Below are 22,531 nucleotides of genomic sequence, written 5' to 3'. Positions count from 1 at the left end.
GTGAGAGAGAGAGAGACACACACACATAGACAGAGTGAGAGAGAGTGAGACACACACACACACATAGACAGAGTGAGAGAGAGTGAGACACACACACATAGACAGAGTGAGAGAGAGAGAGACACACACACATAGACAGAGTGAGAGAGAGTGAGACACACACACACACATAGACAGAGTGATAGAGAGAGACACACACACATAGACAGAGTGAGAGAGAGAGACACACACACACAGACAGAGAGAGAGACACACACACACACACAGTGAGAGAGAGAGACACACACAGTGAGAGAGAGACACACACACAGTGAGAGAGAGACACACACACACATAGACAGAGTGAGAGAGACACACACACACAGACAGAGTGAGAGAGAGAGAGACACACACACATAGACAGAGTGAGAGAGAGACACACACACACATAAATAGAGTGAGAGACACACACACACAGAGTGAGAGAGAGACACACACACACACACACAGACAGTGAGAGAGAGTGAGACACACACACACACACATAGACAGAGTGATAGAGAGAGACACACACACATAGACAGAGTGAGAGAGAGAGACACACACACACAGACAGAGAGAGAGAGAGACACACACACACACAGTGAGAGAGAGAGACACACACAGTGAGAGAGAGACACACACAGTGAGAGAGAGAGACACACACACATAGACAGAGTGATAGAGAGAGACACACACACATAGACAGAGTGAGAGAGAGACACACACACACATAGACAGAGTGAGAGAGAGAGACACACACACATAGATAGAGTGAGAGAGAGACACACACACACAGAGTGAGAGAGAGACACACACACACAGAGTGAGAGAGAGACACACACACACATAGACAGAGAGATAGAGAGAGAGACACACACACATAGACAGAGTGATAGAGAGAGACACACACACACACATAGATAGAGTGAGAGAGAGACACACACACACATAGATAGAGTGAGAGAGAGACACACACACACACATGCAGAGTGAGAGAGAGAGAGACACACACACACACAGACAGAGTGAGAGAGAGAGACACACACACACAGACAGAGTGAGAGTGAGAGAGAGAGACACACACACACAGACAGAGTGAGAGTGAGAGAGAGACACACACACAGTGAGAGAGAGACGCACACATAGACAGAGTGAGAGAGAGAGAGACACACACACACACAGACAGAGTGAGTGAGAGAGAGAGGGACACACACACACACACACACAGAGTGAGAGAGAGAGACACACACACAGACAGAGTGAGAGAGAGACACACACACACAGACAGAGTGAGAGATAGAGAGAGACACACACAGAGTGAGAGAGAGACACAAACACACAGACAGAGTGAGAGAGAGAGACACACACACACACAGCCAGAGTGAGGGAGAGACACACACAGACAGAGTGAGAGAGAGAGAGACACACACACACAGACAGAGTGAGAGAGAGAGACACACACACACACAGACAGAGCGAGAGAGAGAGACACACACACAGACAGAGCGAGAGAGAGAGACACACACACACAGACAGAGCGAGAGAGAGACAAACACACAGAGTGAGAGACACACACACACACAGACAGAGTGAGGGAGAGACACACACACACACAGACACAGAGAGACACAAACACTGAGACACACAGATACACACACAGAGCTGTATTTTATTATCTTGCCGTGCAAAATGGCGGCAGTCCTGCGTGTGACATTAGTGGCCGCACCGCGATGTAATCGGCCATTTAGCATGGCACAGGCAGCATTGGTGACACTGTGAGGTTAGATTACAGGATTTTCCCCTATCCCCCCAAAAGTAAGCACTTGCAGAGGCTTCACATTGAGGATACCTTCCATCGTGTTGTGTGGCACTACCACCATGCTATATGGGATGGATTTCAAACAGATCTAGCAATGCAAAATTGGGCATCCATGAGGTGCTGTGGGCCATCAGCAGCAGCAGAATTGTATTCAACCACAATCTGTAAACTCATGGCCTGGCATATCCCCCACTCTACCATTACTCTCAAACCAGTGGACCATCCCTGGTTCAATGAAGAGTTCAGGAGAGCATGCCAGGAGCAGCACCAGGCATACCTCAAAATGAGTTGTCAACCTGGTGAAGTTACAACACAGGACTATCTGCGTGCCAAACAGCAGAGGCAGCATGTGATAGACAGAGCTAAGTGATCCCACAAGCAATGCATCATATCTAAGCTCTGCAGTCCTGCCACATCCAGTCGTGAATGGTGGTGGGCAATTAAACAACTAACTGGAGGAGGTGGCTCCACAAATATCCCCATCCTCAACAATGGGGGAGCCCAGCACATCAGTGCGAAAGATAAGGCTGAAGCATTTGCAACAATCTTCAGCCAGAAGTGCCGAGTTGATGATCCATCTCGGCCTCCTCGAGGTCCCCAGCATCACAGATGTCAGACTTCAGCCAAACCGATTCACTCCACGTGATGTCAAGAAACGATTGAAGGCACTGGATACTGCAAAGGCTATGGGTCCTGACAATATTCCAGCAATAGTACTGACGATTGTGCTCCAGAACTAGCTGCGCCCCTAACCAAGCTGTTCCAGTACAGCTACAACACTGGCATCTACCCGGCAATATGGAAAATTGCTCAGATATGTCCTGTACACAAAAAGCAGGACAAATCCAAACCGGCCAATTACCGCCCCATCAGTCTACTCTCAATCATCAGTAAAGTGATGGAAGGTGTCGTCGACAATGCTATCAAGCAGCACTTGCTTAACAATAACCTGCTCAGTGACGCTCAGTTTGGGTTCTGCCAGGGCCACTCAGCTCCTGACCTCATTAAAGCCTTGGTTCAAACATGGACAAAAGAGCTGAAGTCCAGAGGTGAGATGAGAGTGACTGCCCTTGACATCAAGGCAGCATTTGACCGAGAATGGCATCAAGGAGCCCGAGCAAAACTGGTGTCAATGGGAATCAGGGGGAAAACTCTCTGCTGGTTGGAGTCATACCTAGCGCAAAGGAAGATGGTTGTGGTTTTTGGAGGTCAATCATCTCAGTCCCAGGACATCACTGCAGGAGTTCCTCAGGGTAGTATCCCAGGCCCAACCATCTTCAGCTGCATCATCAATGATCTTCCCTCCATCATAAGGTCAGAGGTGGGAATGTTCGCTGATGATTGCACAATGTCCAGCGCCATTCGCAACTCCTCAGATACTGAAGCAGCCAGTGTCCATATACAGCAAGACCTGGACAATATCCAAGCTTGGGCTGATAAGTAGCAAGTAACATTCGCGCTACACAAGTACTAGACAATGACCATCTCCAACAAGAGAGAATCTAACCATTTCCCATGATGTTCAATGGCATTACCAACGCTGAATCCCCCACTATCAACATCCTGGGGGTTACCATTGACCAGAAACTGAACTGGAGTAGCCATATAAATACCGTGGCTACAAGAGCAGGTCAGAGGCTGGGAATCCTGCGGCGAGTAACTCACCTCCTGACTCCCCAAAGCCTGTCCACCATGTACAAGGCACAAGTCAGGAGTGTGATGGAATACTCTCCACTTGCCTGGATGGGTGCAGCTCCAACAACACTCAAGAAGCTCGACACCATCCAGGTCAAAGCAGCCCACTTGATTGGCACCCCATCCACCACCTTCAACATTCATTCCCTCCACCACCGACGCACGGTGGCAGCAGTGTGTACCATCTACAAGATGCACTGCAGCAACTCAACAAAGCTCCTTAGACAGCACCTTCCAAACCCGCGACCTCTACCAACCAGAAGGACAAGGGCAGCAAATGCATGGGAACACCACCACCTGCAAGTTCCCCTCCAAGTCACACACCATCCTGACTTGGAACGATATCACAGTTCCTTCACTGTCGCTGGGTCAAACTCCTGGAACTCCCTTCCTAACAGCACTGTAAATGTACCTACACCCAAGGACTGCAGTGATTCAAGAAGGCAGCTCACCACCACCCTCTCCAGGGGTATTAGGGATGGGCAATAAATACTGGCCTGGCCAGCAACGCCCACATCTCATGAACGAATAAAAAAAGTTTCCTCCTTCCCTCACATCTGCAGATTGAACGCAGCGGCAATGTCCGATGTGAAAATAATTCCACAAGAAACCAATGGAGAACTTATCTAACCTTTGCAGGCAACGATGACTCCCACGTCGATGGCGCCAGCTTTTCAACGATGGGAATGTGAAGGCATGTGAGTGCCACACGTCATGCATAAGATTGCGAAATCCTGGTCGGATCGCAGTGAATTAGATACAAATTCATTCAAAATAGTATGTAACAGATTGAAATTACAATCCTGTTGTGTTGCAGTGGAACTTTGCCGCCTCTGAGAAAATCGCAACCGACATTATGGCTTCGGGTTCCATGGCACACAACTCTGTGCCAATTCTCCAGCCAACCTCGCCTTCTAATGGTGCATAAAATCCAGCCCAGACAAACAGAGAGAGACACACACACACAGACAGAGAGAGAGAGAGAGAGATAGACACAGACACACACACACACACACACACACACACACACAGTTAGAGATAAACACATACACAGAGAGAGAGAGAGAGAGAGAGATAGACACAGACACACACACACACGCACAGAGAGAGAGATAGACACAAACACAGAGAGAGAGAGAGAGAGAGATAGACACACACACACAGATAGACACAGACACAGAGAGAGAGAGAGATAGAGAGATAGAGAGAGATAGACACAGACACACAGACAGAGAGAGAGAGAGAGATAGATAGAGAGAGATAGACACAGACACACAGAGAGAGAGAGAGATAGAGAGAGATAGACACAGACACACAAACACACACAGACAGAGAGAGAGATAGAGAGAGATAGATAGAGATAGAGAGATAGACACAGACACAGAGAGAGAGAGAGAGAGAGAGAGAGAGAGAGATAGAGAGATAGAGAGATAGAGAGAGATAGACACAGACACACACACTCACACAGAGAGATAGAGAGAGATAGACACAGACACACACACTCACACAGAGAAAGAGAGAGATAGAGTCACAGAGAGAGAGAGAGAGATAGACACAGACACACACACTCACACAGTGAGAAAGACACAGTGAGAGAGAGAGTGTTGGATAATACTAGTGGGGGAAATATTACCATACTAGATAGGAGCAGACTAAAAAGGACTATGAGGAATACAAACACAGGTTTAGAATGCATGTACGTAAATGCACAATTGTGGTGAATAAGGTTGTTGAGCTGCAAACACAAATAGCCTTGTGGGACTATGATATCGTGGCAATAAAAGAAACAAAGCTTAAAAATGGTTGGGACTGGTGGGCGGGTGAGTGAGCGAGTGAAAGAAGCAATTCTGCGGGGAAATCAGAAAGTTGTGCAAGAAAATATAGTGTGATGGTACTGGGGGACTTTCATTACTCTCATACTATCCCAATCAATATTTGGGTAAAGTAAAAGGAGGGAGGGAGGGAGGGAGAGTAATTTCTGCAACGTGTTCGGGACAGCTTCCTTGACCAGTATGTTTTCAGTGCAACTAGGAAGGAGGCATTGCTGGATCTGGATCTGGAGCTGGGGAATGAGGTGGGCCAAGTGGACCAAGTGTCTGTCGGGGAGTACTTGGGTAAGAGTGATCATTGCTAATCTAAACCTTATGGTACAATGAAGAACAGCAAGGAACAATCTAAAGTAGAACTTCTAAATTGGCAGAGGGCTAACTTCAATGGGATGCGAGGGGATCTAGTCAGGATACAATGGAACCAAAGACTGACAGGAAAACTGTAACGAAACAATGGATGATCTTTATGGAGGAGAGGTTTAAGGTACAGTCTGCGTACATTCCAACAAGAACAAAAGGTAAGGGAACCAAAGCCAGGGCACCTTGGATGATGAGGGAGGTAGAGAATACGATGAAGCAAAAAAAAGAGGGTGTATGAGGCATGTCAAGTGAATTCTTCAAGCCACAACCACGCCAAATACAATAAGTTGAGAGGGAAGTGAAGAAGAAAATAAACTGTTAAAGAAAGAATATATGAGAATAGTATGGCACTCAACATAAAAGGGAATCCAAAAATCTTCTATGAGCATGTAAATAAGAAGCAGGTAGTAAAGGAATAAAGAGGACAATATATGCTTAGAGGGGCAGGGCAAGGCTAGAATACTTAATGAGTACTTTGTATCAGTGTTTACTAAGGAAGAGGATGCTGACAAAATATCAGTAGAAGCAGAGATAGACGAGGTAATGGATGGGGTGAAAATTGATAGGGAGGATGTATTGGAAAGGCTGGTTATGCTTAGAGTGGATAAGTCACCTGGTCCAGATAGCTTGCACCCAGGTTGCCAAAGGAAGTGAGAGTGGAGATAACGGAAGGGCTTGCCATAATCTTTCAATCTTCCCTAGATACGGAGAAGGTGCCAGAGGATTGGAGTGTGGCACTTGTGACAACTTTATTCAAGAAAGGGTGTAAGGACAGTCCTAGTAACTACAGGCCAGTTAGTTTAATATCAGTGGTGGGTAAGGTTTTAGAAACAGTAATCAGAGGAAAAAAATCAACAGGAACTTGGAGAGATTTAAGTTAATTAAGAGCCAGCACAGATTTGGAAAAGGCAGATCATGTTTGACTAATCTAACTGAATTTTTTGATAAGCAACATAGAAGATTGATGAAGGGAAAGCAATGGATGTTGTCTGGATTGATTTTAAGGAAATGTTTGACAAAGTGCCACATAAAAGATTGGTTAGAAATTTGAGGCTCATGGAATAGGAGGGTCAATGTCAGCTTGGATAAAAAATTGGCTTAAGGACAGAAAACAGCGCGTTGCGGTAAATATTTGTTTTTCAGACTGGAGGATAGTAGACAGTGGTGTTCCCCAAGGATCAGTGCTTGGGGACCACTACTTTTCTTGAATATACATAAATGACTTGAATATTGGAATAGAGTAAAATTCCAAAATTTGCCAATGATACCAAACTTGGAGGTGTGGCAGACAGTGAGGGTGATACCAATAAACGGCAACAGGACATAGGTAGGTGAGCAGAATGGGCAGACAAGTGGCAGATGGAATTTAATACAGAGAAATGTGAGATGATGCATTTTGGCAGAGGGATAGGGAGAGGCAATATAGACTTAATGGCGCAGTTTTAAGAAGTGTGTAAGGACTGAGGGACCTGGGGGTTCATGTGCATAAATCTTTGAAGGCGGATGGACATATTGAGAGTGCAAAGCATATGGGATCTTGGGCTTCATAAATGGAGGCATTGAGTACAAAAGCAGGGAAGTTATGCTGAACCTTTATGAAGCCCTGGTTATGCCACAGCTACAGTATTGCATCCAGTTCTGGTCACACACTTTAGGAAGGATGTGAGGGTCCTTGAGAGAATGCAAAGGAGATTTACCATGAACATCACAAGAAGTGACAGTTTCCCCATGGAGTTGGGCTTTGGCAGCCAGAAACAGTGCTGACCTCTTTTCTCTGGGGGTGGGAGACATTGAGACAAGGACAGTGAATGACAGTGAGCGAGACAGATTGAGAGCGAATGAGTGAGACAGACTGAGTGGGCGAGAAGGGACACGAGAGGAAATATGACAGAGAAGCTTACTGAAAGGATAAATGAGACAGGATGAAGGAGACAGAGATCGAGAGTGTTTCAAAAAAGGAGAGGGACAAAGTTGGTTAGAATGTGAGATGATCAGAGAAGTATGACTAAGTGTGTGCGTGTGTGAGAGCAAGAGGGCATGTGGGGATGGGAAAGGGCGAGAGCGGGAGAGTGAGCATGCATTTTACAGGTACCTGAATGATCTTGTATTTATGGATGGTCCGTGTCAGATTGGAGTACCCGTAGATGTATTGATCAGAGTTCAGGACTGCAGAGTTCAGAGGCAGCTCTGTCTGACAATGTTGTTTCCTAATAGCAACATTCCTCATCATTCCACGGTAATCGACAGATGTAGAAGAAGCTGGGAAATAAATGAACATGAGAGAGCTCATTCAGCACAAACTCTGCAATATTGGATAGTCTAACACCAGCCACATATCAAGTACTAGCTGAACAGCTTGAATTTATATTGGGCCAATCACTAGTCATGTAGAGAATGCACCAATCACTGGGCATGTGCCAAATCACTGGATAGCCATTTATTTACTGAACAACAATAACTACTTGCATTTATATAGCACTTTTAACATAGTAAAATATTCCAAGGCACTTCACAAGAGCATCATCAAACAAAATTTGATGCCGAGCCTTGTAAGGCGATATTAAGACAGGTGACCAAAAGCTCGGTCAAAGAGGTAGGTTTTAAGGAGCATCTTAAAGGAGAAGAAAGAGGTAGAGAGGTTTAAGAAGGGAATTCCAGCGTTATTGCCGAGGCAGCTAAATATATTTTTAGTTTTTTCTTTCTCTCTCAGTTTTCGCCCACCTCTCCTAAACTGAGTTAACACCGTGAGCAACAATGTCATAACCTCTGCTTCTACTTGGCTACTTTGCCAAAACTAGCTATAAGTCACATGAGCCCCAGCCAACATCCAAGCACATTCCACTGAGTGCTACTGGTGGAGCAGATACTGTGGCCAATTCTACCACCCTTAACACAGGAGCATTGAGGACAATATACAACCCACCACTTCCCTGGCGAAAAATTACCAACACAGCACAAATGAAAGATCAAATCCGGGATCTTTCTGCTCCAAATGACTCCATTACTCTCTAGACAAACTTGCTTAGCCATCAAGGGAGTTTTCAATCTCACTCCTACCCATTAATTAACCAAGACAGTGCCTGTAATTTCAAGATACACATGGCTAGAAGGCGTGGTACCTGCTACATTCCCTGGGCACAGAACATTGGCCCTATAAAAATGTGCAGTGTCAATTCTCTCTGGGGTAGCTCCCAAACAGCCACGGAAACCCTGTTTTGGTGATGGTTCCATCAACCTTCCTCTGAAGCCACAGGAGCCAGTTGGGAGGAAACCCCCTGCCACCCCATGGAAATTCCCTGCACAGCTCTTTAAAACCAAAATCAGACATTTCCTCAGTAGCCTGTGTCTCATGACAGAAATGCCCTGCACCTGTCCCACCAGCTTGTAGAGACAATGTCCCGAGAATAACCTTAAATATGTCCTCAAAACAGAGATTCAACAATCTGACTGAAATCTAGGAAAAGCCAGTGCTGGTTAGAGCCACGGATGTTTATGCAGAACAAGCCGTTCCTCACAAGAACAGGGACACCCTCGCCACAGGTTCGGAGGCAGCGGATTAGTAGCAATAAGTCTTTATTTTTTATCTGAAAACGCGCAGGTTCTTTATTTAAAAAATGAAGAAGTTAGGCAAATGAAAGTGGCATCCCAGGATGCTGAAGCTGTGTGAACCGGTGGTCATCATAGGAACATGGTCATTAGAGCTGGTCAGCCATGGCAGTTGGTAGCACTTTCGCCTTTGAGTCAGAAGATTGTGGGTTCAAATCCCACTCCAGGATTTGAGCACAAAAATCTAGGCTGACACGCCAGTGCAGTACTGAGGGAATGCTGCACTGTCATAGGTGTGGTCTCTCAGAGGAGACATTAAACTGAGGCTTTGTCTGTACTCTTAGGCAGATATAAAAGATCCCATGGCAGTATTTTAAAGAGCAGGGGAGCTTTCTCCCATGTCCTGGCCAATATTTATCCCTCAATCAACATCATAAAAACATATTAAAATCATAGAAAGTTTACAGCACAGAAAGAGGCCACTTGGCCCACTGTGTCTGCGCTGGCTGAAAAACGAGCCACCGATTCTACCTTCCACCTTCCAGCATTTGGTCCGTAGCCCTGCAGGTTACGACACTTGAGTTGCATATCCAGACACCTTTTAAATGAGTTGAGGGTTTCTGCCTCTACTACCCTTGCAGGCAGCGAGTTCCAGACCCCCACCAGATTAATTGGTCTTTATAACATTGCCGTTTGTGGGATCTTGCTGTGCGCAAATTAACTGCTGTGTTTCCTACATTACAAGTGACTACACTTCAAACATACTTCATTGGCTGTAAAGTGGTTTGGGATGTCCAGTGGTCATGAAAGGTGCTACATAAATACAGGTCTTTCTCTTTTTTAAAAAATAGGAAGAGGAGGTGGCCAGTTAACACCTTGAGCCTGTTCTGCCATTAAACAAGGTCATGCTTGATCTGCGATCTAACTCCGTATATGTGCCTTTGTCCCATATCCCTTAATACCTTTGGCCAACATAGATCTCTCAATTTAAGACTTAAAAACAATTGATCTATTATCAATTACCACTTGTGGAAGAGCATTCCAAACTTCCACCACCATTATAAAAGCAAAATACTGCGGATGCTGGAAATCTGAAATAAAAACAAGAAATGCTGGAACCACTCAGCAGATGCTGCCAGACCTGCTGAGTGGTTCCAGCATTTCTTGTTTTTGTTCCACCACCATTAGCCTGAAGAAGTGTTTCCTCATTTCCTGAAAGGTCTGGCTCTAATTTTTAGACTATGATCACAGTCCTACTCTCCCTAGCCAGTGGAAATAGTTTCTCTCTATCTACCTTATCTGTTCCCTTTAATATCTTGAAAACTTCAATCAAATCACCTCTTAACCTTCTAAATTTCAGGGAACACAACCCTAATTTGTGTAATCTCGCCTCGTAATTTAGCCCTTGAAGTCCAGGTATCATTCTGTTAAATCCTCACTGCACTCCCTCCAAGGCCAATATATCCTTCCTAAGGTGTGGTGTCCAGAACTGCTCTCAATAGTCCAGGTTTGGCCTAATTAGGGCTTTGTATATCTGTAGGATCACTTCTATCCCCTTGTATTTTAGTCCTCCAGTTTTAATGCCAGCATTCCATTAGCATATTTGATTATTTTCTGAACCAGTTCATGACATTTTAATGCTGTATCCACCAGGACCTCCAAGTCTCTTTGGACCTCCACTGTTTCTAGTTATTCACCATTTAGAAAGTATCCTGTTCTATCCTTTTTAGGTCCAAAGCAGATGACCTCACACTTGCTTGCATTGAACTCCATTTGCCACAGTTTTGCCCATTCACTTAATCTCTCAACATCTCTTTGTTATTCTATGTCTTCATCGACACGTCTCACAATGCTGCCTATCTTTGTGTCATTGGCCGGTGTGGATATGTGGCTTTCTATCCCATCATCTAAATCGGTAATAAATACAGGGAATAGTTGATGCCCCAACACAGATCATTGCAGGATGACACTTGTCACATCCTGCCATCTCGACTCTGTCTCCTGCCATTTATCCATTTCCAAACCAGGTCAATAATTTGCTTTCCATTCCATGAGCTTCAACTTTAACTAACCATATTTTATGAAGAACCATAGACATTCCTCTGTTCACTACTTTAATCACCGCTTCAAAAAATGCAATCAGATTTGTCAGGCACGCCTACCCTTTACAAATCCATGTTGGCTCTCTCTCATCAGCTGAAAATTTCAAGATGTTCAGGCAGCCTATCCCTTTAATCACAGACATGAGCAATTTCCCAACAACAGATGTTAAGCTATAATTCCCTGGTTTCTATCTCTCGCCTTACCTAAATAGCAAGTGTCGTGCAATTTTCCAATCTAAAGGAATGGTTCCCGAATCTTGAACTTGGAAGAATATAGTTAGGGAATCTGCAATGTTCTCACCAACTTCCCAGCGTGGGTTTCCTCCGGGTGCTCCGGTTTCCTCCCACAGCCAAAGACTTGCAGGTGATAGGTAAATTGGCCATTATAAATTGCCCCTAGTGCAGGTAGGTGGTAGGGAATATGGGATTACTGTAGGGTTAGTTTAAATGGGCGGTTGTTGGTCGGCACAGACTCGGTGGGCCGAACGGCCTGTTTCAGTGCTATATCTCTAAATAAAATAAATAAAAATAAATAAAAACTTGGGACAGAAACCATCTGGTCCTGGGGATTTGTCACACTTTAGTGTCATTATTTTCTTCATTACTGTTATTTTGATGATGTTAATTCTGGTGAATTCCTGTCCCTGATTCAATGTTAGTTTCCTTAGGATGTCTGTCATGCTGATCTCTCCCTCTACTGTAAATACTGACAAAGTAATTATTCAACATTTCCGCCATTTCCTTATTTTCATTGACAATATCGCCGTTATCAGTTTCATCAGGGGCAGCTTGAGGTGATCAATAATGAATAACAGAGTGAACTCTTTGAATGTGAGTCACTCAGTCCGGTTAATGAACAAATTGAGGAGGAGATATAAGATGGTGTTTTGAACACAAAGAAAAAAGCCAAGTTAGTTTCAAGGTTAAAATGGAGTAAATATTAAATATTCCAGCAGAGGAACTCTTAGTCTAGTTGGTAAATGGAGTCTTTGTGAAAGGTTAAAAAGAATGTATCTTGGGGCAAAACAGCTCTCACTTCAGGGTGATAAGGAGAAAGAGAAAATCAGAGAGAGAAATTAGAGAGGTTAAAAATGTGCAGTTGAACCAGGAGATACAAAAGCGTCACTTCGATGTACAAGTTACCTTGAGATCAAGGGAGGTGAGATTTCAGCCAGCTAGTCTGACCACAGCCAGCAGAGACAGAGGTGCTGAGAGGGAATAACTATCACTTCTACAGTACAGACTAACATCACAGCAGGATCACCCCACAGGAAGGACAAGTAACCAGCTCTACTGCACCAGCTCACAAACAAAAGATTCTCGAAGTTGTGGAAATATCACAAAGCATCAATGTTCAGACTTTAACCTATTCAACAAACTGACTCTAATGTTGTTAACCTGTCAACTATCTAAGGAGTCTAATCTTAAATTAATCTCACCAGTCTCAAGACACTGATCACAACTATAAATTTATAATCAGAAAGCTGATAGTGCTGTGATAATTTCAGGTCCCCCCCATCCCCGTTTCTTATTGTCAGTGAACCTTGCATACTCAATATTTATATACTCACTGTCTAAGTTTAAATGCTGCTATTTATAATCCTGAGGATAACAATGTTACAATTGGTTCTGACGAAAGGTCATCAATCTGAAATGTTAACTCTGTTTCTCTGTCCACAGATGCTGCCAGACTGTCATTCTGAGTATTTCCAGCAGTTTCTATTTCTAAATTAACTGTTAACTTGTGACTTCATTCTTTAATGACTTGGCAAGAAAGGGTTAATTCATTCACTCAGTGCCTAAAAATCGGACCTGGTTCAGTAAGGCAAATTCGGCTTTTGTTCTCAACCACATGTAAACTGGGAGCTAAACTCTAGGCAGTCCCGAGAGGAGGAGTTAAGAGGGTTTAAGAATTTGTCTGGGGTCTTGATAAATATTATTGTCAGGATACTGAATCAAGTGCTATCCAGGTGTGGCTGGAACAAATGAAGCATTCGCTACAGGTAAGAAGCAGAGTTCAGGTCACATGAAAATAAATGGATTAACTGCAAAAGAAGAACTGTCTGCTTATTCCTGGCTGAGCCAGCACCCTTGGGTTGCCTTCCTACCTGCAGTGAGATCTCCAGGAAGATCAAACTTAGTAAGCCATGTGGCTCCATGTGCTTTGTTGTCTCCAGTCTGACACAGCAGTGCCAGGCAACTCACACTCCTATTCGACATTTGGAATGCAAGAGAATATCCCATAATCTCACCTTTTATTTCTGTCGGGCAAGAGACGAAAAATCAGCAAAAGGTAAAAAGCTAGAATGTCAAGACACAGAGACAATGATTGATCACAACTTGCTCAGAGTCACCACAACATGGGCAGGAAGGAAATTCAACAAATTTACACTGGTAACCCCTCAGTTTGAGGTTTTAGAACCCCACTGTATCTGTCCTGGGAGTGTTTGATGGGGACAGTGTAGAACCATAGAAACATTACAGCACAGATGGAGGCCATTCAGCCCATCGTGTCTGTGCCGGAAGAAAAAAATATCCAGCCAATCTAATACCACCTTCTAGCACCTGGTCCATAGCCTTGCAGGTTACAGCACTTCAGGTGCATGTCCAGGTACCTTTTAAATGAGTTGAGGATTTCTGCCTCCACAACTGTACCTGGCAGTGAATTCCAGACACCCACCACCCTCTGGGTGAAAAAGCTTTTCCTCATGTCCCCTCTAATCCTTCGACCAATCACCTTAAATTTGTGCCCTCTGGTAAGGATGTTGCCGAAGGCAGGGGAGTCCAGGACCAGGGGTCACAGTGTAAGGATAAGGGGTAAGCCATTTAGGACTGAGATGAAGAGGGATTTCTTCACCCAGAGAGCGGTGAACCTGTGGAATTCTCTACCACAGAAAGCAGTTGAGGCCAAATCATTAAATATTTTCAAGAAAGAGTTAGATATAGTTCTAAGGGCTAAGGGAATCAAGGGATACGGGGAGAAAGCGGGAACAGGATACTGAGTTTGGATGATCAGCCATGATCATATTGAATGGCGGAGCAGGCTTGAAGGGCGGATTGGCCTACTCCTGCTCCTATTTTCTATGTTACATTGTTTCACTGCTAGGGGAAACAGGTCCTTCCTGTCTAGGCCCCTTATAATTTTGGACACCTCAAGTTAGTCATCCCTCAGCCTCCTCTGTTCTAAGGAAAACAACCCTAGCCTATCCAATCTTTCCTCACAGCTGCAACTTTCAAGCCCTGGCAACATTCTTATAAATCTCCTCTGTACTCTCTCCAGAGCAATTATGTCCTTTCTGTAACGTGGTGACCAGAACTGTACTCAATACTCCAGCTGTGGCTTAACCAGCATTTTATACAGTTCCAGCATTACATCCCGGCCTTTGTATTCTATACCTCGGCTAATAAAGGATAACATTCCATATGCCTTCTTCACCACTCTATCTACCTGTCCAGTCACCTTCAGGGACCTGTGGACATGCACTCCAAGGTCTCTCACTTCTTCTACCTCTCTCAATATCCTCCTGTTTATTGTGTATTCCCTTGCCTTGTTTGCCCTCATCAAATGCATTACCTCACACTTCTCCGGATTGAATTCCATTTGTCACTTCTCCGCCCATGCAACCAAACCATTGATATCATTCTGGAGTCTACAGCTATCCTCTTTATTATCAACTACATGGCCAATTTTTGTGTCAGCAAATTTCCCAATCATACCTCCCACATTTCAGTCCAAAGAGGGAGCTTTACTCTGTATCTAACCCCATGCTGTACCTGTCCTGGGAGTGTTTGATGGGTACAGTGTAGACGGAGCTTTACTCTGTTTCTAACCCCGTTTTTTCTTTCCTTTTTTTTTCTTGACATTTATACCCCAGGCCCCTTTTATATATTTCATGTCGAGGGGGCCTTTATTCCTCAGGCCCCCTTTATATACATTTTTAAAATAACTTTATTGAAAACAGATAAATAAATCAAAAACTCAAATTAAAATGCCATTCTCGGCGTCGACGATGCACTCCAGTCCCTGCGGTGCCCACCGGTCACGAAAGGCCTCAAGCGTACTGGCGGACACCGCATGCTCCTTCTCCAGGGACACCCGGGCGCGTATATCTAACCCTATGCTGTACCTGCCCTGGGAGTGTTTGATGGGGCCACCAGTGTAGAGAGAGCTTTACTCTGTATCTAACCCTGTACTATACATGCCATTGGAGTGATTGAAGGGGCCAGTGCAGAGAGAGCTTTACTCTGTATCAATGCTGGGCTAAACCGAATTGAAGGTGAAGCTACTCCATTCCTCAGATAATGGTTTTTGACAATCCAAGGACAGCCAAGAATAACGGAGGGTTAGCCTTTGCAAAAAATAATCATCGCCATATTGGAGCCGCAACTGACAGACATGGTGCACTCTGTTCAATGGTTACCTGTGTATCCGAGGACTTGAAACTGCTTGGAGGGTTTTGCATTTGTAACGAACATATATCCATCAGCGCACTCAGCCACAAGGAACTGTCCACCATGGTCGTATCTGAAAGATCACTAAAAACATCAGCTGAGGAATCAAAGCTGCAAGTTCCACTGTACACTAATGAGGAGGGATATCACCCATATCTATTATAATCTATAGAGGAACGATATCACTCGGATCTATTATAATCTACAGAGGAACAATATCACTCGGATCTATTATACACGATGGAGGAACGATATCACTCGGATCTATTATACACTATAGAGGAACAATATCACTCGGATCTATTATAATCTATAGAGGAACGATATCACTCGGATCTATTATACACGATGGAGGAACGATATCACTCGGATCTATTATACACTATAGAGGAACAATATCACACGGATCTATTATACACGATAGAGGAACGATATCACTCGGATCTATTATAATCTACAGAGGAACGATATCACTCGGATCTATTATAATCGATAGAGGAACGATATCACTCGGATCTATTATACACGATGGAGGAACGATATCACTCGGATCTATTATACACTATAGTGGAACGATATCACTCGGATCTATTATACACTATAGAGGAACGATATCACTCGGATCTATTATACACTATAGTGGAACGATATCACTCGGATCTATTATACACTATAGTGGAACGATATCACTCGGATCTATTATACACTATAGAGGAACGATATCACTCGGATCTATTATACACTATAGTGGAACGATATCACTCGGATCTATTATACACTATAGAGGAACGATATCACTCGGATCTATTATACACTATAGTGGAACGATATCACTCGGATCTATTATAATCTACAGAGGAACGATATCACTCGGATCTATTATAATCTACAAAGGAACGATATCACTCGGATCTATTATACACGATGGAGGAACGATATCACTCGGATCTATTATACACTATAGAGGAACAATATCACACGGATCTATTATACACGATAGAGGAACGATATCACTCGGATCTATTATAATCTACAGAGGAACGATATCACTCGGATCTATTATAATCGATAGAGGAACGATATCACTCGGATCTATTATACACGATGGAGGAACGATATCACTCGGATCTATTATAATCTATAGAGGAACGATATCACTCGGATCTATTATACACTATAGTGGAACGATATCACTCGGATCTATTATACACTATAGAGGAACGATATCACTCGGATCTATTATACACTATAGAGGAACGATATCACTCGGATCTATTATACACTATAGTGGAACGATATCACTCGGATCTATTATAATCTACAGAGGAACGATATCACTCGGATCTATTATAATCTACAAAGGAACGATATCACTCGGATCTATTATACACTATAGAGGAACGATATCACTCGGATCTATTATACACTATAGAGGAACGATATCACTCGGATCTATTATAATCTACAGAGGAACGATATCACTCGGATCTATTATACACTATAGTGGAACGATATCACTCGGATCTATTATACACTATAGAGGAACGATATCACTCGGATCTATTATAATCTACAGAGGAACGATATCACTCGGATCTATTATACACTATAGAGGAACGATATCACTCGGATCTATTATAATCCACAGAGGAACGATATCACTCGGATCTATTATACACTATAGAGGAACGATATCACTCGGATCTATTATACACGATAGAGGAACGATATCACTCGGATCTATTATAATCTACAGAGGAACGATATCACTCGGATCTATTATACACTATAGAGGAACGATATCACTCGGATCTATTATAATCTACAGAGGAACTATATCACTCGGATCTATTATACACTATAGTGGAACGATATCACTCGGATCTATTATACACTATAGTGGAACGATATCACTCAGATCTATTATACACTATAGAGGAACGATATCACTCGGATCTATTATACACTATAGTGGAACGATATCACTCGGATCTATTATACACTATAGAGGAACGATATCACTCGGATCTATTATACACTATAGTGGAACGATATCACTCGGATCTATTATACACTATAGTGGAACGATATCACTCGGATCTATTATACACTATAGTGGAACGATATCACTCGGATCTATTATACACTATAGAGGAACGATATCACTCGGATCTATTATAATCTACAGAGGAACGATATCACTCGGATCTATTATACACGATAGTGGAACGATATCACTCGGAACTATTATACACTATAGAGGAACGATATCACTCGGATCTATTATACACTATAGTGGAACGATATCACTCGGATCTATTATACACGATGGAGGAACGATATCACTCGGATCTATTATACACTGTAGTGGAACGATATCACTCGGATCTATTATACACTATAGAGGAACGATATCACTCGGATCTATTATACACTATAGTGGAACGATATCACTCGGATCTATTATCCACGATAGTGGAACGATATCACTCATTCTATTATACACTGTGGAGGAACGATATCACTCGGATCTATTATACACTATAGTGGAACGATATCACTCGGATCTATTATACACTATAGTGGAACGATATCACTCGGATCTATTATACACTATAGTGGAACGATATCACTCGGATCTATTATACACTATAGTGGAACGATATCACTCGGATCTATTATACACTATAGTGGAACGATATCACTCGGATCTATTATACACTATAGTGGAACGATATCACTCGGATCTATTATACACTATAGTGGAACGATATCACTCGGATCTATTATACACTATAGTGGAACGATATCACTCGGATCTATTATACACTATAGTGGAACGATATCACTCGGATCTATTATACACTATAGTGGAACGATATCACTCGGATCTATTATACACTATAGTGGAACGATATCACTCGGATCTATTATACACTATAGTGGAACGATATCACTCGGATCTATTATACACTATAGTGGAACGATATCACTCGGATCTATTATAATCTGCAGAGGAACGATATCACTCGGATCTATTATACACGATAGTGGAACGATATCACTCGGATCTATTATACACTATAGTGGAACGATATCACTCGGATCTATTATACACTATAGAGGAACGATATCACTCGGATCTATTATACACTATAGTGGAACGATATCACTCGGATCTATTATACACTATAGTGGAACGATATCACTCGGATCTATTATACACTATAGTGGAACGATATCACTCGGATCTATTATACACTATAGTGCAACGATATCACTCGGATCTATTATACACTATAGTGGAACGATATCACTCGGATCTATTATACACTATAGTGGAATGATATCACTCGGATCTATTATAATCTGCAGAGGAACGATATCACTCGGATCTATTATACACTGTGGAGGAACGATATCACTCGGATCTATTATACACTATCGAGGAACGATATCACTCGGATCTATTATGCACTGTGGAGGAACGATATCACTCGGATCTATTATACACTATCGAGGAACGATATCACTCGGATCTATTATACACTGTAGTGGAACGATATCACTCGGATCTATTATACACTATAGTGGAACGATATCACTCGGATCTATTATACACTGTGGAGGAACGATATCATTCGGATCTATTATACACTATAGTGGAACGATATCACTCGGATCTATTATACACTATAGTGGAACGATATCACTCGGATCTATTATACACTATCGAGGAACGATATCACTCGGATCTATTATACACTACAGTGGAACGATATCACTCGGATCTATTATACACTATAGAGGAACGATATCACTCGGATCCATTATACACTGTGGAGGAACGATATCACTCGGATCTATTATACACTACAGAGGAACGATATCACTCGGATCTATTATACACTATAGTGGAACGATATCACTCGGATCTATTATACACTACAGAGGAACGATATCACAGGGATCTATTATACACTAAAGAGGAACGATATCACTCGGATCTATTATACACTACAGAGGAACGATATCACTCGGATCTATTATACACTATGGTGGAACGATATCACTCGGATCTATAATACACTATAGAGGAACGATATCACTCGGATCTATTATACACTATAGTGGAACGATATCACTCGGATCTATTATGCACTGTGGAGGAACGATATCACTCGGATCTATTATACACTATAGAGGAACGATATCACTCGGATCTATTATACACCATAGTGGAACGATATCACTCGGATCTATTATACACTATAGAGGAACGATATCACTCGGATCTATTATGCACTGTGGAGGAACGATATCACTCGGATCTATTATACACTATAGTGGAACGATATCACTCGGATCTATTATACACTATAGTGGAACGATATCACTCGGATCTATTATACACTACAGAGGAACGATATCACTCGGATCTATTATACACTATAGAGGAACGATATCACTCGGATCTATTATACACCACAGAGGAACGATATTACTCGGATCTATTATACACTACGGTGGAATGATATCACTCGGATCTTTTATACACTATGGTGGAACGATATCACTCGGATTTATTATACACTGTGGAGGAACGATATCACTCGGATCTATTATACACTACAGTGGAACGATATTACTCGGATCTATTATACACTACAGTGGAACGATATCACTCGGATCTATTATACACTATAGAGGAACGATATCACTCGGATCTATTATAATCCATAGAGGAACGATATCACTCGGATCTATTATACACTATAGTGGAACGATATCACTCGGATCTATTATACACTATAGTGGAACGATATCACTCGGATCTATTATACACTTTCGTGGAACGATATCACTCGGATCTATTATACACTATAGTGGAACGAAATCACTCGGATCTATTATACACTATAGTGGAACGATATCACTCGGATCTATTATACACTATAGAGGAACGATATCTCTCGGATCTATTATACACTATAGTGGAACGATATCACTCGGATCTATTATACACTATAGTGGAACGATATCACTCGGATCTATTATACACTACAGAGGAACGATATCACTCGGATCTATTATACACTATAGTGGAACGATATCACTCGGATCTATTATACACTATAGTGGAACGATATCACTCGGATCTATTATACACTATAGTGGAACGATATCACTCGGATCTATTATACACTATAGAGGAACGATATCACTCGGATCTATTATACACTATAGTGGAACGATATCACTCGGATCTATTATACACTATAGTGGAACGATATCACTCGGATCTATTATACACTATAGTGGAACGATATCACTCGGATCTATTATACACTATAGTGGAACGATATCACTCGGATCTATTATAATCTGCAGAGGAACGATATCACTCGGATCTATTATACACTGTGGAGGAACGATATCACTCGGATCTATTATACACTATCGAGGAACGATATCACTCGGATCTATTATGCACTGTGGAGGAACGATATCACTCGGATCTATTATACACTATAGTGGAACGATATCACTCGGATCTATTATACACTATCGAGGAACGATATCACTCGGATCTATTATGCACTGTGGAGGAACGATATCACTCGGATCTATTATACACTACAGAGGAACGATATCACTCGGATCTATTATACACTATAGAGGAATGATATCACTCGGATCTATTATACACTACAGAGGAACGATATTACTCGGATCTATTATACACGACGGTGGAATGATATCACTCGGATCTTTTATACACTATGGTGGAACGATATCACTCGGATTTATTATACACTGTGGAGGAACGATATCACTCGGATCTATTATACACTACAGTGGAACGATATTACTCGGATCTATTATACACTACAGTGGAACGATATCACTCGGATCTATTATACACTATAGTGGAACGATATCACTCGGATCTATTATACACTGCAGTGGAACGATATCACTCTGATCTATTTTTCACTATAGAGGAACGATATCACTCGGATCTATTATACACTGTGGAGGAACGATATCACTCGGATCTATTATACACTGCAGAGGAACGATATCACTCGGATCTATTATACACTATAGTGGAACGATATCACTCGGACCTATTATACACTATAGTGGAACGATATCACTCGGATCTATTATACACTATAGTGGAATGATATCACTCGGATCTATTATACACTACAGAGGAACGATATCACTGGGATCTATTATACACTAAAGAGGAACGATATCACTCGGATCTATCATACACTACAGAGGAACGATATCACTCGGATCTATTATACACTATAGTGGAACGATATCACTCGGATCTATTATACACTATAGAGGAACGATATCACTCGGATCTATTATGCACTGTGGAGGAACGATATCACTCGCATCTATTATACACTATAGTGGAACGATATCACTCGGATCTATTATACACTACAGAGGAACGATATCACTCGGATCTATTATACACTACGGTGGAACGATATCACTCGGATCTTTTATACACTATGGTGGAACGATATCACTCGAATCTATTATACACTATAGAGGAACGATATCACTCGGATCCATTATACACTGTGGAGGAACGATATCACTCGGATCTATTATACACTATAGTGGAACGATATCACTCAGATCTATTATACACTACAGAGGAACGATATCACTGGGAT

At 42.5% G+C, this 22,531-nt stretch overlaps 1 protein-coding gene across 3 annotated transcripts in view; it reads right to left on the bottom strand.

Moving 5' to 3' along the window:
- cfap43 (cilia and flagella associated protein 43) overlaps window positions 1–22,531 on the bottom strand; it is a 293,334-nt gene that overhangs the window by 132,424 nt on the left and 138,379 nt on the right. For 2 of the 3 annotated variants that reach the window (XM_068053204.1, XM_068053206.1), the window contains 3 exons: window positions 15,794–15,897; window positions 13,481–13,633; window positions 7,817–7,983 (listed from right to left, as the gene is read on the bottom strand). In XM_068053204.1, the coding sequence (XP_067909305.1) occupies window positions 7,817–7,983; window positions 13,481–13,633; window positions 15,794–15,897 (424 nt within the window). The remainder of the gene's footprint in view (window positions 1–7,816; window positions 7,984–13,480; window positions 13,634–15,793; window positions 15,898–22,531) is intronic. The other variant, XM_068053205.1, reaches the window with a different exon arrangement.

The sequence above is a fragment of the Heterodontus francisci genome, chromosome 20 (genome assembly GCF_036365525.1).
Source record: "Heterodontus francisci isolate sHetFra1 chromosome 20, sHetFra1.hap1, whole genome shotgun sequence".
NCBI classification, from domain to species: Eukaryota; Metazoa; Chordata; class Chondrichthyes; order Heterodontiformes; family Heterodontidae; genus Heterodontus; species Heterodontus francisci.
The sequence above is the reverse complement of the archived record's forward strand: the minus strand, read 5'-3'. Positions and strand labels throughout refer to the sequence as shown.